Genomic DNA, 22,549 nt, shown 5'->3' with positions numbered 1-22,549 from the left:
AAAGGGACACATTAAAACGGTAATTCTCTGTGGTATGGACTTTGGGCGAAAAGACGCAATTTTGGGTGAGAGCTTGAATGAATATTGTCCCCAGATGAGTCTTAAATGTCCTTGGATGACAAGCAGTGATTGGATTGCAAGCTTGGTAGCTTTTGATGGCTATGCCTTGTCAGCCTCACCTGCTTTTTAATCAGTAATTACCATGGGGGATTCTCTGGTATTTCTTAATTAAATTGGACCAAATGCAATTAAAAACCACACACCCTATTCCTTTAAAAAGGCTCTGTGGAGTTTAGTTCTCGCCGTTAAGAGCTTAAGCGGCTGAATGGTCATAGCACTGTCTCATCGTTTCCTGATCTGCACTTGATTATGCCAATGGTCAAATTAAGTTACCATTTGCATAAAGAAGCCGGCCGGGTTCATAGGGTAAAAGAAGGTTAGATTTTAACTGTAGTCCAAGTGGTAATGTTACTGCAGATCAGGCTTTACCAAACCTTTTCAAACTGCGAGCATACCAGATCGATACTTCTGAAATAACACATTTGCTCAAATGAATCTTATGATAAATATTAGTACGGTAGTGATATTTGAGTTTTAGACTCTTTTTCAGGAGGGGTGGGTGGGTGAGGGTGGGAGGGTCATTGCGTTTGAGCTTTTAGCCACAAATTTGGCTGGTGGAGAAAGTAATAAAGCTTAATTGAACATTTTGATGGGGGAGAACAGGTGTGTTCTGTATTCATGACTCAGTGTGTGGTCGATTAATTTCGCTTGAGATACAGTAAGCCTAAGGCCAGTGAGAAATGGAGACTGGAATATAACAACATCAACGCCCAGAACTAAGCATACAGTCAGTCACATGCTAAGACAATGTTAGTATGGGTGTTCATTTTTGTCATTTCTTCTCAAGTGTCCTCAAAAGTTATGACCTGGTGCTGACAAAACTGCTTGACCAGTAAACAATCAGCAGCAGTCAACAACAATATAGGCGACTACCAGCAATTGTCTTGTCCCTATAAAGAGGTGTGTCAAACATTCCAGGACTAATGTCAGGAAAAATGCATTTTAAATGCAAACAACCAACCCCTTCAAAGTTATCCTTTGCCAGCCTTCCCTCACACGCCTTCACACACTTGTGGAGAGGAATTCTTGGAGGATTCTCCACATCTCTGTCATCATAGCGAACTCAGTCGTCTATATCATCAAACTTTTGATGACCCCCTTTCAATTTGGGAAAAGGGTGTGCGAGGTGGTGAGGGGGGTGTTATTAGACAGAGACAGGTCAGGTAAGTCGGGACGTTACTCGAGCATGGCGATGTTTTTCTCAGCCAAGAAACGTCAGATTCTCAAGGCATTGTGAATTGGTACGTTGTCATAAAGAAGCCATGAGTTGCCCTTCCACAACTATCTCCTCTTTTATAAACAGCAAACACAGCAGGATCTTTTGGTGGACATGCTGGTTTATTGTCTGGCCCACATTGGAAGGGTCAACTCATTTTTTATTAAATGTATGAAATATACAGGTGTTGTGAATAAAGTCGTGCGTAAATGCTCTCAATAGAGCTTTAATAGTCAGAACCCCCCATTTGTCAATGTTCCACTGTAGTGTAAAAAAGGTTGAATGCACAGACTGCAAATATGAGATAAATGTCTTATTCTTGTTCTGGTGTCCTTGGATAAAGCTAAACTAACCCAGTGACGGTCGAAGCTTCTCTTTGTGCAAATCGATGCATGAGGCGACTGTGACAATATCTTAATGGGAGAAAAGGTACTTTACATGAACCCAACCCATTAACATGGTATTAATCCTTAATGTCACCCTGCAAACCTCCTCAATGGCTGACTTGTTGAATAGACCGTCTGGTTCTGCTGCAACCAAACTCATTACGCACACAAACCACAAACATATCCTATTCAGTGTTAGGGCAGTGGAGAAAAATAAAAGGCCAATGCCATTACACACACAACCACAATGGGAATCAAATGGTCGTCAAGAAACACTTTCACATCATTCAAAGTGGCAGAGGAATCATTCAGAACCAACAAAAGAGTAAAAATGAGACTAGCACTATGCGCAGGCAACAGCTGCATGACGGGAAATATTTGTAAGGCCTGTTATGAGCAGCTGACATCGGACAAGAGGCAGGGCCCTGTGATGGACCTAATGGACACACTGGATACCAACTTAATCAAGGCTACAACAATTGTGTGACTTGAAGACAAGATGTTCAATACATTGGATGTGAAATAAATGCATTGACATTTTCATTGCTACTTGCAGTCCAAATGGCAAACACAATTTTCTGCGGCAGACATTGAAAAGGCTACTCGGCCACCAGGGTGACATTGGGGTCTGATTTGCCACCTTTTGTGTCTGCAATGTAAAGGAGAAAAACACAACCAGGCTAACACTGTAAACAGCGGAGGAATGTCAAAAGATGGAACATTATAGTTGTGCATCGCCTTGGCCTTGATATTGCTCTCTTGTCTGCATGCACCTTGGTTGGGTCATTTTGTGGTATGCAGTGGTACCTCAACTTAGGAGCGAACCAACCGCTTTACCATGCGCAAATTGTCTTTCGTTATAAGCAAAATTTAATTTCCGATTGCCTGATGTGTCACTAGCAAGATTAGCAACAAAAGCAGCCAAAATTTGAAAACCCAACTTTTGGTCATTGGGTAAGCCGCTCCTCCCAACTGAGCCACAATCACCCACCCGGACCATACGGTCATTGGCCTTCGGATAGCTGGTGAAACCAGCAAGACCAACTGATCATCAATCATCACGAGCTACTGGGAGATCCCCCGCAACAAGCTGGCCCTGCTGGGTGGCTGTGGCTCAGGTTGCAGAGCAGGTTGCCCAGTGACCAAAGATTCAATTGTTCAAACCTTGGCCTTTTTGTTTTTTCTTTGCTGCTGGTCTTGGTGGTTAAACCTTGCAAGAGTAGCACGAAAACAAAACCATGCTGGCCTATTGTTTTTATTGTTAATGGGGTTATGTTGTACAAAATTAACTTTTGTAGATATGAACTTTCATTCGTTCGAGTATGCGCGTTGGCAAACCGAACAAGAGAACACGATTTAAAGCTCCAGGTTAAAGTGGACCACAGGAAATATTTTGTTCGTAACAGTGTAGTGGATTTATGGAACAATGTTAAGAGCGATGACTAACCCACACTGACAATTTTTCCAAAACACACTGCTCAATTGTCATTTGATAAATCGTGGGGTTAAGAGACTGGACAATGGCCCACCTGAGTCACTGCTGATCAATTTACTTAGTTTGACTTTGTCCGTTTGTGTGCACTATACTTAAATGCACTATTGTGATTTTGCTTTATGTGGTTGGTGGTCTCTTTGTTGAGTGTCTGAAAATACAAGAGTGAACACTGGGTATATTTCTTTTCATCCACATCACCTTGCAGGAGCAACAGTGTCTGCAATAATATAGCCGCATCAACTCTATCCCTGACTTTATCGTAGGTGGTCTAATAATACCCAGGTAAGTCCTGGAAGTTACTGCTGTATACCATGCATCACCATACAAAGGTCAATGTGACATCAGCACCGTGTGCATGACATTACACAGAATTGCTGAGACACATCGCTCTAGTCTTTATTCTAAATGCATAGACAAAGATGTCATAGCATTGAACTATACAAGGCGATTGCAGGGTTAGGATATTTTTACATTATGGATGCATTCCTGAAGTTCTTGCAAATCCTAACATACAGCTAAACCTTAAGTGTCACTGCATGGAAAATTAAGTCTGCAATTAAATTTAAATGAAAGTGGAGTGATGCAAGAGCTCAAGGCATTATCATCCACTCATTTTCTTTTGGCTCAAAGCATGTTATTTTTAATGCGGTTAAATGCCATGGTGCCCCATTTACCCGTACTTGGAAGAACAAACAAGTGTCAGTTTTCATGCGGAGTCTGTCAAATGACTCTTTTGATTCATTTGATATTTATACTTGAGCTTTGTAAGGGGATTCTAGGTTGATGCCATAATATGAAGAGCAGTGATGTGTAGGCCACTGCTTTACCTCTCAGGTGGTTCTATTCACTTTGAGTTTCAAGGAGCAAAGTGCAACAAAGGGAAAAACGCATTCCCATACCTGCGACCATCTTCAGTCACACCGTGTGTCTCACCCGAGGCAATGTTGCGCTTTTCCATAAAAACAGTTTCAATGCCTGTCAGAGAGGTCCCAAAAATTTTAGTAGTTCTTTGGAGTTGACCAACTTCAGTAAGTAGACGCAGGACAAGAATAGAACCAAATTCTTGCATCATGGACACAGACACTGAATTTAATAATTCTAATAAATTGCTAGGTCGTTTTACTTTAACACACGCACACTGGCAGAATTTTGAAAATATGGAAATTCAGATAAATTGTTCTTAAAATGAATATAGGCTGGCAACTCGTAAATGTGCACATTTACGAGGCAAGTTTGGTCAATTAACTTTTGTTTGGTTATAGATTTGAGAACGGGTAAATCCTTTACATTTTTAATGACAAAAATAGTTACTGGTACTTAAAGCCCCTTCACAGAATGACAGTACAAGATGCATTTTACTTGTTTTATTGGAGGAGTCAACAAATGGAAACGCTGCCATTTCAAAGAGTCAAGCTGTTGAGGAAAACAAACGTTTGTAAATAGTAATGAAAAACACTGCCTGTACAAAACGTAGAGTTCTACCTACCAGCCTTGAAAATCTGAAAGCGCCCATGACTTGACCGATGTATGCCAGTGCGGGTCACTCAGATTTCCGCAGATGCCACATAGCTTTCCAGCATACCAAGGAGCTGCCTTGAGGGTGGCCATAGTGATGCCGATCTCCATTTCCAACTCTGATTCCAGTCCAGCCTCTCTCGTCAGGACCACGACCACTTCAGACTTGTCCTGGGCCATGGCAGATGACAGGGACACCCCTAAAGGCAAAGTGTAAGGCAAAGGCACAAGGTGTCCATTCACCTGTGTGTGTGGACAGGGGACTGATTAAGACCAACAGAAAAGGGAAGAGAGAAACTTTTTGGTTATGCAATAATACCTTCACAATGCCATCTTGGATAACAATTGAGGATCCCACAAGGAGGATATGAAACACTGTAACAAGTTTGATGCCACGTCTATCACAGTGTCCAGAGTAAGAAATGAGGTTAAACCAATTTTTAGAGGTCTCGTCGCAAAGGCCCATCAGTTGGTAAGGCGTCTGTGGTGCCAAGCTCAGCTGCTGCCCATTGAAAGTGGAGAGCTGTAGGCTGTTCTTGAGTTGACAGACTTCCTGGCCAACACAGCACCAGGAGCCATTCGTCAGAGAGCACAACTGCCCAGGGCTGCAAGCAGCCTTCTCACACAAAGCGCCACCTTGAGGATGGCACCAGCATCTCTCTGTGCAGTTCTCGCTGTACAGCTGCTCATTAATCTTGAACAGGGAGGGAGTCGTGTAAGATGGCATTTAAACTTGCCTAATGACTAGAAATACTCCTAATGGAGCTTATACATACATACATACATACATACATACCTTAATATATTTGCCATGAAGCACACACCCACATTGGCTGACCGGTACACATTTGCCCTCGTCAAACACTTTTCCATTCTGGCACCGGCATCCTTCTGAACACCCATCTGCCGGGGACTCGGGATGCAGCAGGGCAGGACATGAGTTGGAGTTGTAGTCAACACACTGACTTGGGCTGCTGCGGTCAGGACACTTGAAAGCTGGCGTTACAAATGAACAAATCTAGAGCAGGTTGGAAGCTTTTCATTTCAATTAGATCAAAGAGGTTTACTCACAGCAAGGGCTGTTTTCTCTCCAGGAACCGACATTTACTCCCTTGGCCTGGCAAGCTGCCATGTAGGCTTCCAATACTAGACAAACTGCTTCCGTATATGCAGCTCCACCACAAATGGCTCTGAGGCACACATCTCTGTATACTTTGGGTTTAACACCCTTGTTCCAGCAGTGATTGAATTCAGTATGTGTGGTCAAGAGGATGTCACAAATTGTTTCGGCCTTTGCAGACAATGTGCACTGACCACAGTCCTTTCCACAAGACCCACTGCAATTCCGTCCAGGAGCAACAATAGACCAGTCATAGAAAAATGCTGAAATATTTTTGGCTAGATAACCACTCCGTAGTTGCAGGTCGTCAGATTCGTCCCCATTGAAATTCCCACAAAGGCCTGATGTTGTGCCATTATAATCCTGAGGTATGCTCAGCCTGAGATACTTTGTGGAGGACACCTCAAGACTCACCCCAGCCACAGATGTGATGATCAACCGACCACCATCTTCATAAGCTTTAAGTACATCAATACTGTAGGGTACCTTGAAGTCCTCGCCATTTACCTGAAGTGAAACATCCGTTAGTTTGCCCACACCTTCATTTTACATTAGCAGCTCAAGCTGCAGAACTTACTTGTATTTTCCAAGGCGCTTCTGGATTGATGGTTATTTCCACTGCAGCCAGAATAAATTCTACCTTGCTGACAGTAAAAATTGAGTCATCTACACCCTCCTCAAAGCTAAGCAGCAGACTGTGGCCATGTATCTCTTTGGGAGAGCGTTCAGACACTAAAATGCTGCAAGCACCATGGTGACGTATAACCAAACCGTCAAAAGTGACGTAGCCAAACCCAGCAAAAACTTCACATGCTCCATGATGCCGAGGTGTTGACTCAAAAAGGCCATCACTTGACAAGAAAGGCTCTTTGGGTCTACAGAGTGATGGTCTGCAAGTCACTTTCCCATCACGACAGTAACAAATGCGACAGTTTTTTGGTTCTGAAAAGTAACCAGCGGGATGGTATCGTCCTGCGTAAAAGCAACCGCAGTCTGCCATCGATACACAACGATCATGACGGAGGACATATCCAGGGTCACACTGGCAACCCTCCTCACAACCGCCACTGCATTTGGTTGCAGAGGAAAGTCCTTCACATACAGCAGGACATCGAGGTCCACACAGTTCATAGTGACTATTTTTGGGACATGTCATACCTATGGAGAAGAGGGTTTGAGGAAAACAGTGGGTTAAGAAGAATTAAATGCATGGAACATGTTTGCGAGACTAAAAAATATAAGTATCTTTCAGTTAGTTTGCATTCACAGTATTAGGATTTTTTTTAAAGTCAATTCACTCACCACAGAAGGTATCACTCCTCCAGTGCCTGATAGGCAACTGAGCTGCTTGGCAGGCAGCTGCAAAGGCTGTGATGGAATTGCAAAGTGCCAAATAATGTCCTCCATAAAAACAGGCGTCTGCTAAACAGTTGTGGAAGTACAGCTTTGGACTCAGAACTAAAAGGCACTCTGCAAAAGGACCAAACTCATCCCTGAGGATCCCACAAAAATTAGTTCCTTCAAAACGTTTCCGTGCATTCGCAGGGCAGTTGTTCGGTCTGGAAGTGCAGCGGGACCGACAGGCCATCGCCCCTCCCAATCTCCAGCTGTGAACAAACTCCAGCGTATTTTGAGCTTCCTCTTCATCTGGCATGATTTGGTCATCATAAGGGTCAGAGTTGGCATTCCCACAGAGACCGCGAACAAATGATTCATAACTACTAGGGAGGCCCACCATCACAGTGCCAGTTTTATAGACAGTCACCTGCAATCCCATATCAACATGAATAACTAGAGATGAAGGCGTTTGGTAGGTAGTGAAATGTCCTGTATGGTGCGAGTATGGCAAAGGCTTCTGCAGTCCATTGACCTGAGGATAGAAGAATTCAAAATTGTAATTTTCTGGGTAGTATTTAAAAGTATACGGGGAATGGGTACTCACCAGCACTTTGTCAATGTCACCTTTGCCAACTACTACTTTCAAATTGTATATTGAGAGCGTTAAAGTGAAGCTATGAAAGAATCTTTTGTGGCAACTTGCATCCGAGATGGTGATGTTGAATGGTTCGGATCCATTTATATTGGTGTTTGCTTGGACTAAAACATAGGCACAGCTGTCCCTAAAGTCATAACTATGTCCATCAAAAGTGGTGAAGTGCATCCCAGTGACAATGCTACAGTTCTGAGGTTTGTCAGCTTGACACATCCTTTTGCCAGGAAGTTGCTTGCAGGACATTCCTTTCGGGCACCGAGATAAAGTGCACTTAGTTTTTCCTGATTTACAGAGGCAGAGTTGTCCACAGTCATCTGGGATCCAGAAAGTGGAGTTCAGGCGGTGGTATTTGCCTCTGGGGTCGATGCAACCACATTGCTTAGGTGGCACGCAACCCTCCGGACTGTTGATGAAACCCGGGTTACAGAAGCAGCCTTGGACACAAGCACTATGGCAGACTCTTTTAGATTCACAGGTTGGGGGACAGGCTGACCCACAAGTCTTGTAGTGGCTGTTTGGTGGACATCTTGCAACTGAAAAATAACTGGTTCAGTATTTATAATTCATCAAAACATTTAACATATGAATCTTGATAGGAACACTTACCAATTGTCATTTCGGGGGCTACGTAATCACTTAGCTCTTCACAGATTGCAGAATAGGACGTTGTGGCCTGTTTAAGAACATCCTCTGATCTGCCTTGTATGAGGTCCGCTATGCAACTTTGATAAAAGGAGTCCGAGCTGAGATGAGTGTGACAATGTGCAAATGGACCAGCTGGATCAATGAGATCATCACAGTGACTTTTCTGAGTGACAACGATTGCATTTGACAAATCTTCCAGCAATGTAGAGTTATCCAATGTGTTCTTTTCACAACCAGTACAACAGTTATGATCACCATCAAAAACACGATAAGCTTGAGCCAACTCCACGCTCGTTTTAGAGAGACCGATTCCGTGCAAATGAATTGCAAAGTCGTCTTGAGTATCACCATTAAAATTACCACACAGCCCGTAGACAATATCCTTATAGTTGGGGTCCAGCGTTATAAGAATGGTGGTATTCCAGTCAAACAGTACACGCAGCCCGAAGTCAGTCTTCAGTAGAGTTTTTCCCTCTTTGTTAGAAACTTCAATCTTACCCCAAAGAAGAGTAACAGGAATATAATTTACTTGACCATTAACCTGAAATTAAAGGAGATATTCGTTAAAATACTGTAAATATCAGGAAACTCAGTTTAACAAAAAAAAAACATTACAAACTTACGTATACACTGTCCTTGTCGCCAAACTTTATGACAAAGCCATATGCTTGCACAGTCACCAGCTGCACAGAGGACACTTCTTCGCAGTCACTTTTCTTAGACACCAAGAAAGGTGTCGCACCACTTCCTGCACCTCTGCTGCCTGAAAGCAGGTATGTGCAGGTACCCTTGACGTCATAGCTTAATCCATCGAAGGTGTGGTAGTGTTGGCTTCCCCAGGTCCAACACAGACCCGGACGACTCTCACAAACTGCTTCACCGTTGCTCAGGTGGCAAAGCTCCGATTTGTCACACTTTACCGCACAGGAATCTTGGCCTCGTTCTGATCAAATGACAGTTTTAGACACAGAAGATAAATTTAGCAAGCAAATGACTATGGCAGTGGTCACCAACATGGTGCCCGCGGGCACCAGGTAGCCCGTGAAGACCACTTGAGTAGCCCGCCAGTGCCTGGACATTGTGATTTGCTAGTAGAAATTATGATTTAAAAATGCAAACATTGGCAGTACTGTGAGACATTTCGAAACACGATCAAAGTCTGACAATTTAAATCATCAAGTATTAAAAATAACACATCCTCATATTATTGAAGGTATTTTGGACAAATATGTTATTTCAGACGTGTATCAATTTGGTAGCCCTTCACACAATCGGTACACATGAAGTTGCTCTCACCCTCAAAAATGTTGGTGACACCTGGACTATGGTGACACACTTTCCAGTCATGGAAGTTACTCACCATCTTTGTGGCAGCCAGACAGTCCGTCTAAAACCATGCAACTGTGCAGTGGCGGACACTTGTATTCCTCACAGATAAGTGGAGGCCCACAGGTGCAGTTCACAGTACAGTTTTGTAGAAGTACACTTTCAGACGCCTGCAAATCACAAGTGGTGGCTATTTGAATATGACGACATGCTTCCTAAGCCGACTACTGAAATTAGGACTGCATGATATTGGGTGGAAAACCTGCAGCGTGATGTTGGATATTACAAGAGCTATTGTGATATTTACCATGTACCTAAAGAAAATGTCTAATTTAGTGCAAGAAATACTGCACATATTTTCAAGCGACAAAATATGCAGGCTCATTTTATTGTTAGCCAATACTCACAATTCTATGTATTTTTAAAGTTATGTTGTGAGTAATGCCTCCAAATACTGCTCACCTATTGGACGGTGATATGCATTTAAGTTTGCATCCGATTGGTCAAATTCACATAAAGGCATACAACTCCATATGAAACCAATATTGTGCAGCCCTAATGGAAATGCATTTTTTTTAAATAATGGAATTCCTGGTTAATCAACCTTAAGCCTCCTCTCTTCATGCATGCAGCCACACTGCTTGGCTGGCACACATGCTTGACCATTATAAAGGTGATGAGCATCACACTGGCATCCTTCCCCACAGTCTCTGGGACACTGTGCAGAAAAGCTGATCTCAGGACAGAGGGAGGAGCAAACGTTGGCACACTGGTTGAAATGGCTGAACTGAGGACATTTCTGAGCTATACAAAATATAAATGAAATAAGTCAGCATTTTGTTGGTCTTAAAAAGTAAAAAAAAACCTAACCTGTAGGACTTACCACAACCTGTGATGTTCCTCCAGGGGTCAACATTCACACCAGCCACTTTGCATGCCGCATCATACACTTCTAAAGCTTCACATAAGGCTTGTTTTTGGCCTTCTGTGACACAGAGGTTATTCAGGCATTGGGTGTAATAATTCTGTGGGCATATCGAATTGTGACAAGAGGAGAAGGGCCCCTTTGGATGGGTAAGAAGGCCACAGTACAGGTTAGAGGTATACTCTGGCACAGGGGATCGACAGCGTTGGCAGGTGCCGTCACATGTTTCGCTGCAGGAGGCTTCTGAGCCCGGCAACTTCCATGATTGCCCAAAGATGTCTGGATCGGAGACAGCAGTGCCATTGGGTAGCTGCATGTCATCCGAGGGATCATCATTGTAGTTTCCACAAAGACCGCATGTTGTCTGGTGATAAGCCTTTGGTAGCTTGACCGCTACATAGTTGCCAAAGTCAGAAATAATTTCTACCAGGTGTCCAACCTTGACAGTTCTCCATTCATTTTTTTGATGCACAGTTACATTGTTCCTCGAGAATGGGAGATTCTCATACATTTCATTAACCTGGGGGTGGGGAGGAAAAAAATAAAATTAAGCGAATCACTGAATTAATGAGAATTGCAGATAGTCCATTAAATACCGTAATTAGATTTTTCATGACTATCATTACTCACTTGGATGTTTTCAGGATAAGCAGTTGACATCATAATAGTCACATTATTGAATTGCAGATAAATCTGTTTGCCTTCACTCTGGTTCCCATTGATGGTAATCAAAAGTGGCTCCATAGTCAGATCCTTGCATGTTTGAACAAGAATGTAATTGCACGGGCCACGGAACTCATACAAGTGTCCATCAAACGTACTCAACTGGGATCCATTAATGTAGCAGTTGGCCATCTTAAGTTTGGGGTGGCAACCTAGAATGCCCCCGATGAGGGTACACTCTTCCTCCTGACTACATGATGCATCAACACACGTCAGGTTGCCACCAGAATGACACAAACACCTTTGCTCACATGTAGACTTCTCTTGTCCAGGTAAGATGTATTCTGAATTTCCATACCAGCAGCCACAGTTGGCTGGATTGACGCAGTTCCTTCCACTGTGGACTAAACCTGCTCCACAGAGACAGTTCTCCCCAATGTTGGGAGGGACCTGAATTGTCAAATTAAGCCAGCCAAGGCAAATGTCAACAGGGGAGTTACTCATATTGTAGCTGGTACTGGAGGGACATGCATCATCTGCAGAGAAAGAGTGGGAACAAAAGTCAAGCCAATGTCATGGTGCGAGTGACCAATGACGCATTACTACCATCTAGTGGATGGGTGGGAGGGAGGTTGCGGCTTTCTCAATCAACTCTCACCGCAGGTTAAACATTAGCTTTTGATTTATGTGGAAAACAGACTATTAGATATAACCGACTACTCTATTAAATTTGACAATCATCGCACCTTAATTTCCATGCAGTGATAATTTGGCTATTAACACCAAAATTACATTTGGTTGCAACACAAGTGCTGAGGAGTTTAATACTCACAGCAAAATTCAGAGCTCCTCCAGGCATAAACTAAAGCCTTGTGATGAAGGCAGACATCAGCATACTCTGCCAGGGAACGGCACACTGTGGGCTGCACATCTCCATAAAGACACAGGTCACTGACGCAGCTCTTGTAAAAGCTGGAGGGGTCCACTTTGCTATGACAGTGTCTGAATGGTCCATTAACTTCCAGAATCTTCCCACAGGCCACTGGGTCAGAGAAGGGGTGCAAAGCCTCAGATGAACAATATGGACAGCTTCCACCAAGGCAACCTTCCACACACCCGTCGTTCTGTCCGCGTCTCCAAGCTTTTCCAAATTGCTCTGGAGTGAGATTCTCCCATGAGCCATTTACCATGAGGTCATCAGCAAGATCAGAATTGAAGTTGCCACACAGGCCGCAAGTGGCATCAGCATATTTACTAGAGAGATTAATGACTATGATCCCTTCTTTGCTAATACTTAAAAAGAAAAATGTTGAATAGACGTAAATGTGCAGCCCCATTGAAAACAACAATGTCGTTCCATTGGCAGAAAAAGGCATATTTCTCTTGGTGCCATCAACCTGTGGGGAAATGACATTTATCAAATCATCACAATGCAGAAATTGATTTACTTAAATGCAAGGGGCAGGAAAGGCCAAGACTTACCTCAATGCTTTCTGGATTTTTGTTATCCAGTTGCACTTGTTGTCCATTTATGCTAACAAAGACCATTTGTGACTGATTATATGCATCTGCCTGTACATCAACTGTGATGACATCAAGACCTGGCAACTGTTCACAGATGCCCAGTAACTGATACCTGCAGGTGCCAAGGAAACTATACTCACGCTTGTCAAATGTTAGTACACGATGACCAGTGTAGCGGCACATTTGATAATTATGCTGCACACAGCTTCTGACTCCATTTTGAATACCACAATACTGATCCTCATTACAAGAAGCATCACGGCAATGAATCCGGTGTGTGTAGGCATTACATATACAGTGTTGAGTACACGACTCATCAGCCCAAAAGGTCGCGTTGCTGTGGTAATGGTCTCCATTGTATGTACAGCCACACTGAGATGGGGTGATACAGACGCCACCATCAAGAAGAAATCCAGGGTCACACTGGCATCCTTCCACACATGCTTCAGTGCAGAATGAATTTAAGTGTGCTTCACAGGTAGCAGGGCAGGCGGTCCCACAGGACTCATAATGGCTATTTACTGGGCAGATGAAGACTGAGAGAAGAAGGGGCAAGGAAAGCACACATTTCATAATCCCTCACATCAAGTTTGCAGTATTAACGTGTCAATTTAGACAGTCGCGTCTACGTGTATTGAACGGTGTTTTTTTTTTTCTTTTCTCCCCACATTCTTGCTGCTGGAGGCTGTAAATTTCACCGATGTGGGACAAATAAAGGATATCTTATCTTCCGCAACAACAAAAAATTAGTCGTGTTTTGTATACAGTGGACTGAGATTTATGCATATAGTATAACAGACTTCCAAAGGGGCGGGGGAATTCAGTACAAACAAGTGCCGCATGGTGGACCTGCCTGAACAGTTGCGGTGAAATGTCAAGTATCAGATGAGGGTGGGCTTACTTTTTCTCTCTGCACATTGCCAATTTGTATCAAATATGCAGTTCTGCCCCTTGGGGCAGGAAGCTGCTTTACAGCACAGGGTGGCAGGAGAGCAGCAGGTACACTGCTTGGAACAGTTGACAGTCCACAGAACTTCCCCAACCTGTAGAGCAATAAAGGGGAGAAAGAGAAAAAAACATGTTTATATACAGTCTACTAAAGACTAATGAACAAAAAAAATGATTTTAATGATTGGGATAGCAAGCCAGTTATTGATCCTGTGACACGAATATCAAACATATGACAAGTTTGAATATGTTCCTGCAGAAAGGTCAGATGTCCTGTTTCATGTTTAGCTGCAATGAAGTAATAAAAATTGCCACCTCAGCCAAAGTATAAAATCTAATTGCTTGCCTTATAGTACTGCCCGAGGTAGAAACATCCACATCGTTCCGGTTTGACACAGCGATTACCACTCTGCATGTATCCAGAATCACACTGACATCCCTCATAGCAGGTCGATGGACAGGGTACATCAGATATTACGCAGGACTCTGAGCATGCATTACCACATATATTGTAGTGAGAATGCTCAGGGCAGGAAAGTGCTGTGGGAGAGGATGAGTATATTATATTTGGGGCTGGGGTGCTACAGGTCATCTTATGCAGTTTCTTAATAGCATAAATTACTAGGCTAAATTTAGCTGTGAATGTGAACGGATCACGGTGATTTCACAACAGCAGAAGGAAACCGTGAGGAAGCTTACCACAAATGTCCCCCCTCCATGGTTTGATCTCAGCTCCTGCATCCTGGCAAGCAAACGTGTAATGACTCAAACTGTCACAAAACGTTTCAGTGTCATTTGACCTGCACAAATCTTTCACACAGTTGTGGAAGAATGGCATTGGGTCTACTGTGGAATGGCAAATCCCAAATAAGCCTCCAGGAGCAAGCAACATGCCGCAGAGGCCATCCGATTTAAATTCCGGAATGGAGTTGCATAAAACACAATCATGACAGTCAACGGCGCAGTTTGTTCCAGTGGGAGAAAAGCACAGGGATGATGATGTATGCATGGAGTAATCGGACATCCTACTTCCTTGGTCATCTGTAGCACCAATTTGACACAAGCCACAAAGTCTTTTGTGTGTGGCTGGAATAGTCAATTGTATTAAATTGGGTCCTCCAAAGGTGATCACAGTGCTCAGGTCTGCAGCAATGATACGAGTCAGTGAGCCATAAGGCAGTACTGCGACACCATTCATATAAAAAGGTAGGGCCTTCAAAAGACCGTCGATCTGTAAGCAACAGGACACTCATTATTGTGGCAGGGAAAAAAATAAGTTTTTGTACATTTGAAGCCATTTACCTCAACATTTCCAAAATGCTCTCCGGACAGTGTCAGGTTCATGTCATGGATTTTAAGGTGCAGCTGGCCTTCATGAATAGCAGCAGAAAGCTCAGGTTCATCACAGAGCTGGAACAAGAGGTGATGCAAATTCCCCATGTTCAAATCAAAGGAATGCCCCTGAAAGGTCTCAAAGTGTCTGCCACCCATGACAGTACATTTAACATGTGAGCCATGGCATGCACGACGGCCATGTTTGATAACACACTTTGTTCCGGCGGGACATGTGTGGTGTCTACATTGCACTATATTGTGGCCCACACACGCGCAGGACCGAAGGCAGTTCTCATCAGGGTAGAAGTTTTCATGGATCTTGTAGTAAACACCATTATAATTGCATCCACATTCAGAATTTGGTACACATTCCCCACCACTTTGGAAAAATCCAGGCTTGCAAAAACAGCCTTCCTTGCATCTTTCTGAAAGCCGATTTGTGTTTCGGGCACAGGCAAACATGTGAGTAGAACAGAGGTGGTATTCACTCTTAGATGGGCATGTTACAGCTGAGGAAAAGAAGGGAAATGATTCAATCAAATGCTAAACGGGAGACTAAAAAAAAGGTAAGCTTGTACTTCATTACTTACAGCAAAAGTTGGAATCTCGCCATTCATGCACTGCAGCGCCCATTTCTTGACATACTGCAACATAGTCGGACAGAATCTGGCACAGGGTTGTCTGGTTACCATTGCAGAGGTCATAAACACAGTCATCATAGAAATCTTGTGGATCTACTATTTTGTGGCAGCTCTGGAATGCACCCAAAGGATCCATTATCCTCCCACAAAACTCCTTTCCCTGATAAAGATCCTGCTTTTGTGGATTGCAGCCCGAGGTGCTCATGGGTACCTCCCAACATTCATGTTCACTACTGGTTCTCCAGTATCTGACTGCTTGAGTGATAGCAAAGTCATCCGTCACCAGGTCATCCTGTGGGTCATCATTAAAGTTTCCACACAATCCACACAGATTACCAGCGAAGACCTTGGGCATTGTGACAGTGAAGATGTCTGGGCTGTATGTCACAACAACACCAAAGTCCGTTTCTATACACTCCGACTGTCCTTTCAGGTACAGCATTACTTTGCCTTGGCTCAAAACAGAAGGAAGGTTCAGCAGCAGACCGTTGACCTAAAACAGGTTAAACAATTAAATACCAAATATTGTGAAAATGCCATGAACAACAAATGACTTACCATAACCTTGCTACGCCACTCGGGTGACATTTCAATGGAATAACCAGCCACGGACATTTCAACATGTCGAAAAGACACATTAGTTCCTGCCTTGACGTGGTTCTGAACTTTGATACTGAAGTCTTGCAGGTCTCCCCATGCGGGACAATGCGATGTGAGCAGATAGCTACAGTTACCGTGAACTTCAAATTTCCGGCCATCGAATGTGGTGTAGTAAGGATATCCTTTGGCCACACAAAGGCCAGGTCTCCCAGCGTGGCAGCCGATGACTCCATTTAAAACCATGCAGATTTCTCCAGCCTGGCAGCGAGACTGTGTGCACATAATTGTCTTGGACTGAGGCTGGCAGACGCATTTCTCTTGACACTGCCGATCCATCCAAAAGGTCTTTGTGGGGAGAAAATAGGAGCCATTTTGAACACAACCACACTCGCTGGGCAAGACACACTTGCCATTACTTAGCAGATATCCCCTGTAGCACTGGCACAATTCCGAACAAGGAAGGCCGCAGTTATGGCTGGGATCTGGGTTACCACATGTTGCCTGGCAAGCCGATCCGCACACCTCATAATGGCTATTTATAGGACAAGTCATATCTGTAAAAAATTAAATAAACGTTAGTCCTCCTCATTAAAAAAGGTAAAATGAAGCTGTTAAGAACTTACGACACTTTGCTATTGCTCTCCAATTTTGGATCCTGGCCCCAAGCCTCTGGCAGATGTTGGCATAGGCTCCAAACACTTTACACACTGAACTGGCAGCTCCACTGAGACACAGGTTGTTCTCACAACTACGAACAAAGGGTTCAGGATCAATAAACAAGTGACAGTCACTAAAAGGCCCATCCTTCCTCTTCAGTAAAGTGCAATTATTCTCGTAGGGGTTGCCCATTATGCCAGGATAAGATTGTGTAGGACTGCACAATTGACATGGGCCATCTCCACAGTCTTCCATACATGCATCTGTGTTGCTTTCCAAAGCCCAAGGGAGGGTAAAATCCATCGTTTTGGACACGGTACCATTAGAAGTGATTGTGTCATCTGAGATGCTGTCATTGGCATTTCCACAAAGACCACACACAAGTCCATGCAGCTCTGGGTGTGCTTCAACCTGGATATTATGAACCCAGTCATACTGCAGAGTCACGCCAAAGAAAGTCTCCAGAACAACACTTTGACCACTTGGATATAGTCTTAGCATCCCGTTTCCCAAGATGACGGGAAGGTTCTTGCGATGTCCATTAACCTATGAATTTTAAAAGGCAAAAGACAGTGACTACACACGTGCATGAATGTCAGTTTTTTGTTCCTCCGCCCCTCAATGTTGGCTCGTTTTCTTACCCTGATTTGATCCCTCTCTCCTTTAACCATGGAAATATTAAAACCATGGATTTTTATCTCCACACTGTAAATGCCAGAGACAGCTGCCCCGTTCAAATATGCTCTGGCGATATTAATCTGAAGTGGGGTGGAAGCATTTATACCTGGACAAGTGGTCTGCACCAAGGTATAATTACAATTTCCCAGGAGAACAAAATGTTTTCCGTCAAAGTTGCGATAATAAGAATCACCCCATGCAGAGCATATTTTAGTTTTCAAGGAACATAATGGATGTCCATTTCTGAAGGAGCACTGCTTGTTGTGACCACAGTGCAAATCATCACAGGAGGAAATTTCTGACATAGGAAGGGGGTGGGGGAGGGAAGAAAGGGAGGGGGGTTAACACATATGCACATTTAAACAATGAAAAACTAAACTGCAGTACTTACTTTTTTCACAAAGTGATGGATTCAGCTCTTCGTTTACGGTGTTCAGATAGTGTCCCACAGATTCCAAAACATTCGCATCAGACACTGGCCCATTCCGACAGATATCTTCGACAGACAGCAGTGCCGTAAGAGTTGAAGCACGCTGCTCAATGTCATGTCGGTAATAAATGAGCTGAAGCGGAACGTCGCTAACGACATGAACTTCATCCAAGGTCGAAACTGGAATAGTCTTCATCACCCCTCCATTTAAAGACATACTCTTGTGCTCCTTACTAGTGGTGACATCCAAGTTAGAGTTTATGTTTGTCATAGCCAGCAGGAAACTGGGACTTGTTTTAGAATCTACTAGGGGAGGCAGAAAATATTTATAACTCCAGAGAGAGACTGGTTTAAGTTCTGAAAATCCATATGGGCAATGCCCTAATAAGTCTTTTACACAGGTAAAACCAACTATCACACCTACGGGTTCTTGCGAATAAAGCTCTGAGCCAGAGAGACTGAAGTTACTTTCGAGGTAGAAGCTCTCAAACAACCCTAAACGCAACTTAAGGAAACTTCCCTCAGAGTATAAAGCTCCGTTAAAGACCACATCCCCTGAGAGAAAGATCTCCACTGATGTCTCTCGATTGTAGTTGGTGACCACCATTTCGCTGACAGATGTCTGAGTTGGGAAGTTTGGGGTAACTGGATAGTAATGAGTCCCCCAGGAAGACACGTCTTGAAGGAGGTTATGCTCACATCCAGTCTGGGTGCAGAATGTCGCAAGAACTGTAACTGGCTGTACAGATGCTACGCTGAGGAGGGAGGAGGAACGAGCACTGGCCATTCCCACAGATGAAGGTAGGTGAACAGTCTGTGACTGAGATGCATTGAGAGAGATGTTATGTATAAAGTCACTTTGCAGGACTTTCACAGTGACTGCAGTCCAAACACCAGTCGCCGTTATTGTTACTTGGTAGCTAGCATTTGCTGTTGGGTCATTATGAGGTGGAAACATCATCAGAAAATTCCGATCAATACTCGCCCCAGAGAGACCTGAGAAGAAAAACAAAAATAATTGACTCAAAAAACTCAAAAGGAAGTCGTTCCTGCACAAAAGCTAACATGAGTAGGTCAGGCAATTGTGACAACAGTTGAATTTACAACTGTAAACCACACACTTGCAGAAGAGTGATAACATCTTGTGTGCAGAGTTAGACAAGTTTCCCAGTGTGCAAGCAGAGATAAGAGGTGTGGTGTCAGATTTCAGCCAGCTGAGCAGCCAATGAAGTTATGTTCCTAGTTCCTGACTGGGTACACCTGTATTAAATGTGCAGACCGGCTCCTGTAGTTTCCATGATAACACGGATCTCTGTGGGAGAGCAACAACATACCAGCAGTGCATACAGAGAATCCTGAGCTACAGCAAACTTTAATGTAAGTTTGAAATTTATATGTGCATGCTCTAATGGGACAGGGAATTCCTTGCATGAAATATTACAAATAAATATTAACCAGATTGCGATACGGCAAAAAAATAAAACATTTACTTGATGTGCATGTTACAAACGCTTAAACAAACAAAAATGTACCAAAAAAAAGTTTAGTAATGCATTAGTTGGTTGAGGTGTAATCCATTATTCTTAAGGCATGGTGTTAAATCACATCTAAGGATGGAGTTTGTAAAATACCAAAGTTGTCTCGTACATAAACAGTACGTACTACAATCATTTTGGTTGCTCCAAGGGTTAGAACACAGGCGCGGCCCAAACATCACTGAAGTGGACAAAATTTGTGTGGGCAGGCAAGGAATTGTTCAGACTTGTGTGCTCCTTTAAGTGTGTGTGTGTGTGTGTGTGTAAGGGGGGGGGCGGGGGGGGGGGGGCAAATGATGCAAACGCAGCTCCTGCATGGCTCAGTCAAGTCAGGCGGTGAGCAAATTCCACATTTTAAATGAGTGGCTTTCAACTTTTGTCAAATTGGCACCTGTACAGTATTTGCCATTTGTCTTCAAGTCGCGAACGACTTTAAGGAGTTGTCAAATATTTAATATTCAGCCTTACAAAACATTTAGATCAAATATTTAAACATGCGGACGACATGCTCAAAATGCCTTTCATAGCATCTTTACATACAACGAACTGCATGTTCTGAACGCATATAGAAAAAAATATATTGATTTTTAGGACAGCCTCTGACCGTTTCGTGTGGGAACATGAAACCGTATAGAGGTGAACCGAAAACAAATTCATGTACAGTTAACACCCCACATAATGATGTTTCCGATGCATGCCTGTCAATGCACCATTACTCTCCAAGTGAAAGCAAGTTCACGCAGGGATGCATGTCAAATGCCTCACTGAACAGGAGATCCTCAGTTTAGTCCAAATGTGCTGCAGTTCTCACCAACTTGCGCAGTAGCAAAGTCATAATGACAGTGAATAATTGTATGAAAAACCATAATTGTAACTTATCGTTCCTTCTCACACCACTGCTAAAACTAGTTCATTATGCCGCCGTTCATAACCTTAAAACATCTTGTTCGTTCTGGACCTTCATAAAGCAAGAACTTCAGCTGTGAATCACTGTTATAGAGTATTCAAGCTGTTCATCTGTGTAAGAAAGCAATTACGCTGAGCTGTGTCTGGTTTTACAAGCCAGTATCTACAAACAATCCGTGTGGGGCGGCCACGACGTTACAGGTAGTTGCATTACTAGCGTACCTCCTACATCTCTCAAAAAAGTGGTCCCAACATCACCCACAAACATTTAACAGATTTTCAGTAATTAACTTTGGTGATCACAATGCCGTAGCTCCTACAGAAACTGCATTCCCCAAGACGATTAAGACATCAGTTTGTCATGTTTCTGTTACTGCATTAGACTGGGTAGAATCCCACGCAGTAATACAACAGAAAAAAATATCTGCAGACTGTGGGAGAGGATTGTGAAGAGATGTCTCCATCTCATGAATCACCATGGCCTTAGCTTGACAAATTCGTTATGAGTCCTCACAGAACATATTGTGTACGTGTTCCAGTCCTGTCAGTATCAACGGCATCCAAATCTGATCGATTGATTTAAGGACACCAATTCAGGTATTTCCCCAGCAATTGTCAGGTCAGGTAGTCATCACAACTCAGTCGGCTAAAAACAGCCAACACAGACTTCACACTAGTTGGAAACTTATTTTTAGCATGTGTACATACAGAATGGAGACAGAAATTAGTAGAATTTTTGAAAAAAGGAGGTGACGATGTAAAAATATTTGGTTCTACTGAGATTTTAAATGCTGTTTTTTTTTCTAGAAAAACGAAACTGTGGTCTATTCCAGTAAATAATTTGCAGATTAAAACGAAGGTAGATTTTAGAGATTGATACCTGCAATAATAATACACGTTCAATAGACATTGTTCAGTTACTTTAATAAACCAATGATTTTATTTGTCTAACACAATAAAGTACTGTAATATTGCAGCGATTCAAAAAAAAATCAGCAGTGTTCATTTATACTAACATTATTACAATATCTGTGATTTTATGCCTCCATTTGTGACATTTTTCTGGGTTCGTTGAGTATAGTGAAGCTTCAATCGGAAATCCCTTGTATCTTAGATCAGTACGTTTCAAAAACTACCGAATACTTACTTACCTAAGCACACTAGGCACGCTTGAAGCAGCAGTAGAAGCTGCATTGTTCCTGCGGCAAGAAACACGATAGCAATTATATTAGCTTTACTTTCAAGGGAGATGACACATTTCACGCAAGCTCCATGGGTCACAGGAGCGATGGCTGTCAACGAGCGCGCCTACAGTTGACACGGTTTTATCTCTTATCGTGAAACGCCACCAGCTGTATGTGATTATGATCAGGCCGCGTTGTCTTTCGTTTCAAATTAACGGTGACATTGTATTACAGTCCACAGTAGAACGATGTGAAAGCCAGCTGTTGTTCCTCAGCTAAGTCTATTTTTTTAATGATTGCGAAATTTAAAAAACAACAACAACAACAACAAACAATAGTGATTCACTGCTGTGAAAGTAACCGGATGTTGTGGCGACCTATTCGCCGAAAAGGCAGGAAACTCCTCGCGGTAGTTTCCACGGGACCAAATGTTGACGATGAGTGGTACCGAAATTACCCAGCGCCCAGTAAATCGGCTGTGTAAATCCCCTTGTTCCCGCCCCTCCCACCCGAGTAGGTGAGAGCAAACTTTGGCCCGAGTTTGACTGATGAAGCAGCGGATTCTTGTAAGGAAGTGGGCTGCAGCCTGCAGCTTTGGGGAGTGTGTCATTCTTAATGGCACACAGCACAGGGGCATAACAAGGATGCACTTCATCCAGTTCACTTCTCTCTCGCAATTGGTATGTATATTGCAGACATTGCTTATT

At 43.2% G+C, this 22,549-nt stretch overlaps 2 protein-coding genes across 3 annotated transcripts in view; one reads left to right on the top strand and one right to left on the bottom strand.

Annotated features, from left to right (window-relative positions):
- Positions 1–4,566: 4,566 nt before the first annotated feature.
- LOC127601217 (IgGFc-binding protein) lies at positions 4,567–21,945 on the bottom strand. Its single transcript, XM_052066280.1, has 25 exons — positions 21,810–21,945; positions 18,179–19,213; positions 17,751–18,085; positions 17,076–17,655; positions 16,411–17,006; positions 15,802–16,345; positions 15,179–15,720; positions 14,576–15,107; positions 14,223–14,416; positions 13,830–13,986; positions 12,887–13,464; positions 12,237–12,801; positions 11,372–11,940; positions 10,700–11,261; positions 10,421–10,620; positions 9,851–9,986; positions 9,114–9,433; positions 8,452–9,031; positions 7,155–8,378; positions 6,430–7,010; positions 5,804–6,359; positions 5,529–5,728; positions 5,052–5,426; positions 4,704–4,975; positions 4,567–4,630 (listed from the first exon to the last, which is right to left on the bottom strand). Exons 1-25 carry the CDS (start codon positions 21,850–21,852, stop codon positions 4,618–4,620), a joined length of 11,289 nt encoding a protein of 3,762 aa, XP_051922240.1. The 5' UTR covers positions 21,853–21,945; the 3' UTR covers positions 4,567–4,617.
- Positions 19,489–22,549, top strand: part of si:dkey-262k9.2 (uncharacterized) — a 17,444-nt gene continuing 14,383 nt past the window's right edge. The window contains exon 1 of one of the 2 annotated variants that reach the window (XM_052065566.1): positions 19,489–19,594. Coding sequence is in view for 1 of the 2 variants with exons in the window: in XM_052065565.1 (XP_051921525.1) it covers positions 22,391–22,522 (132 nt within the window). In the remaining variant the exon portion in view is untranslated. Of the gene's footprint in view, positions 19,595–22,361; positions 22,523–22,549 lie in introns of those variants that run through there. The other variant, XM_052065565.1, reaches the window with a different exon arrangement.

The sequence above is a fragment of the Hippocampus zosterae genome, chromosome 5 (assembly GCF_025434085.1).
Source record: "Hippocampus zosterae strain Florida chromosome 5, ASM2543408v3, whole genome shotgun sequence".
NCBI classification, from domain to species: Eukaryota; Metazoa; Chordata; class Actinopteri; order Syngnathiformes; family Syngnathidae; genus Hippocampus; species Hippocampus zosterae.
Note: the sequence above shows the minus strand (reverse complement) of the source record. Positions and strands in the feature narration are given on the sequence as shown.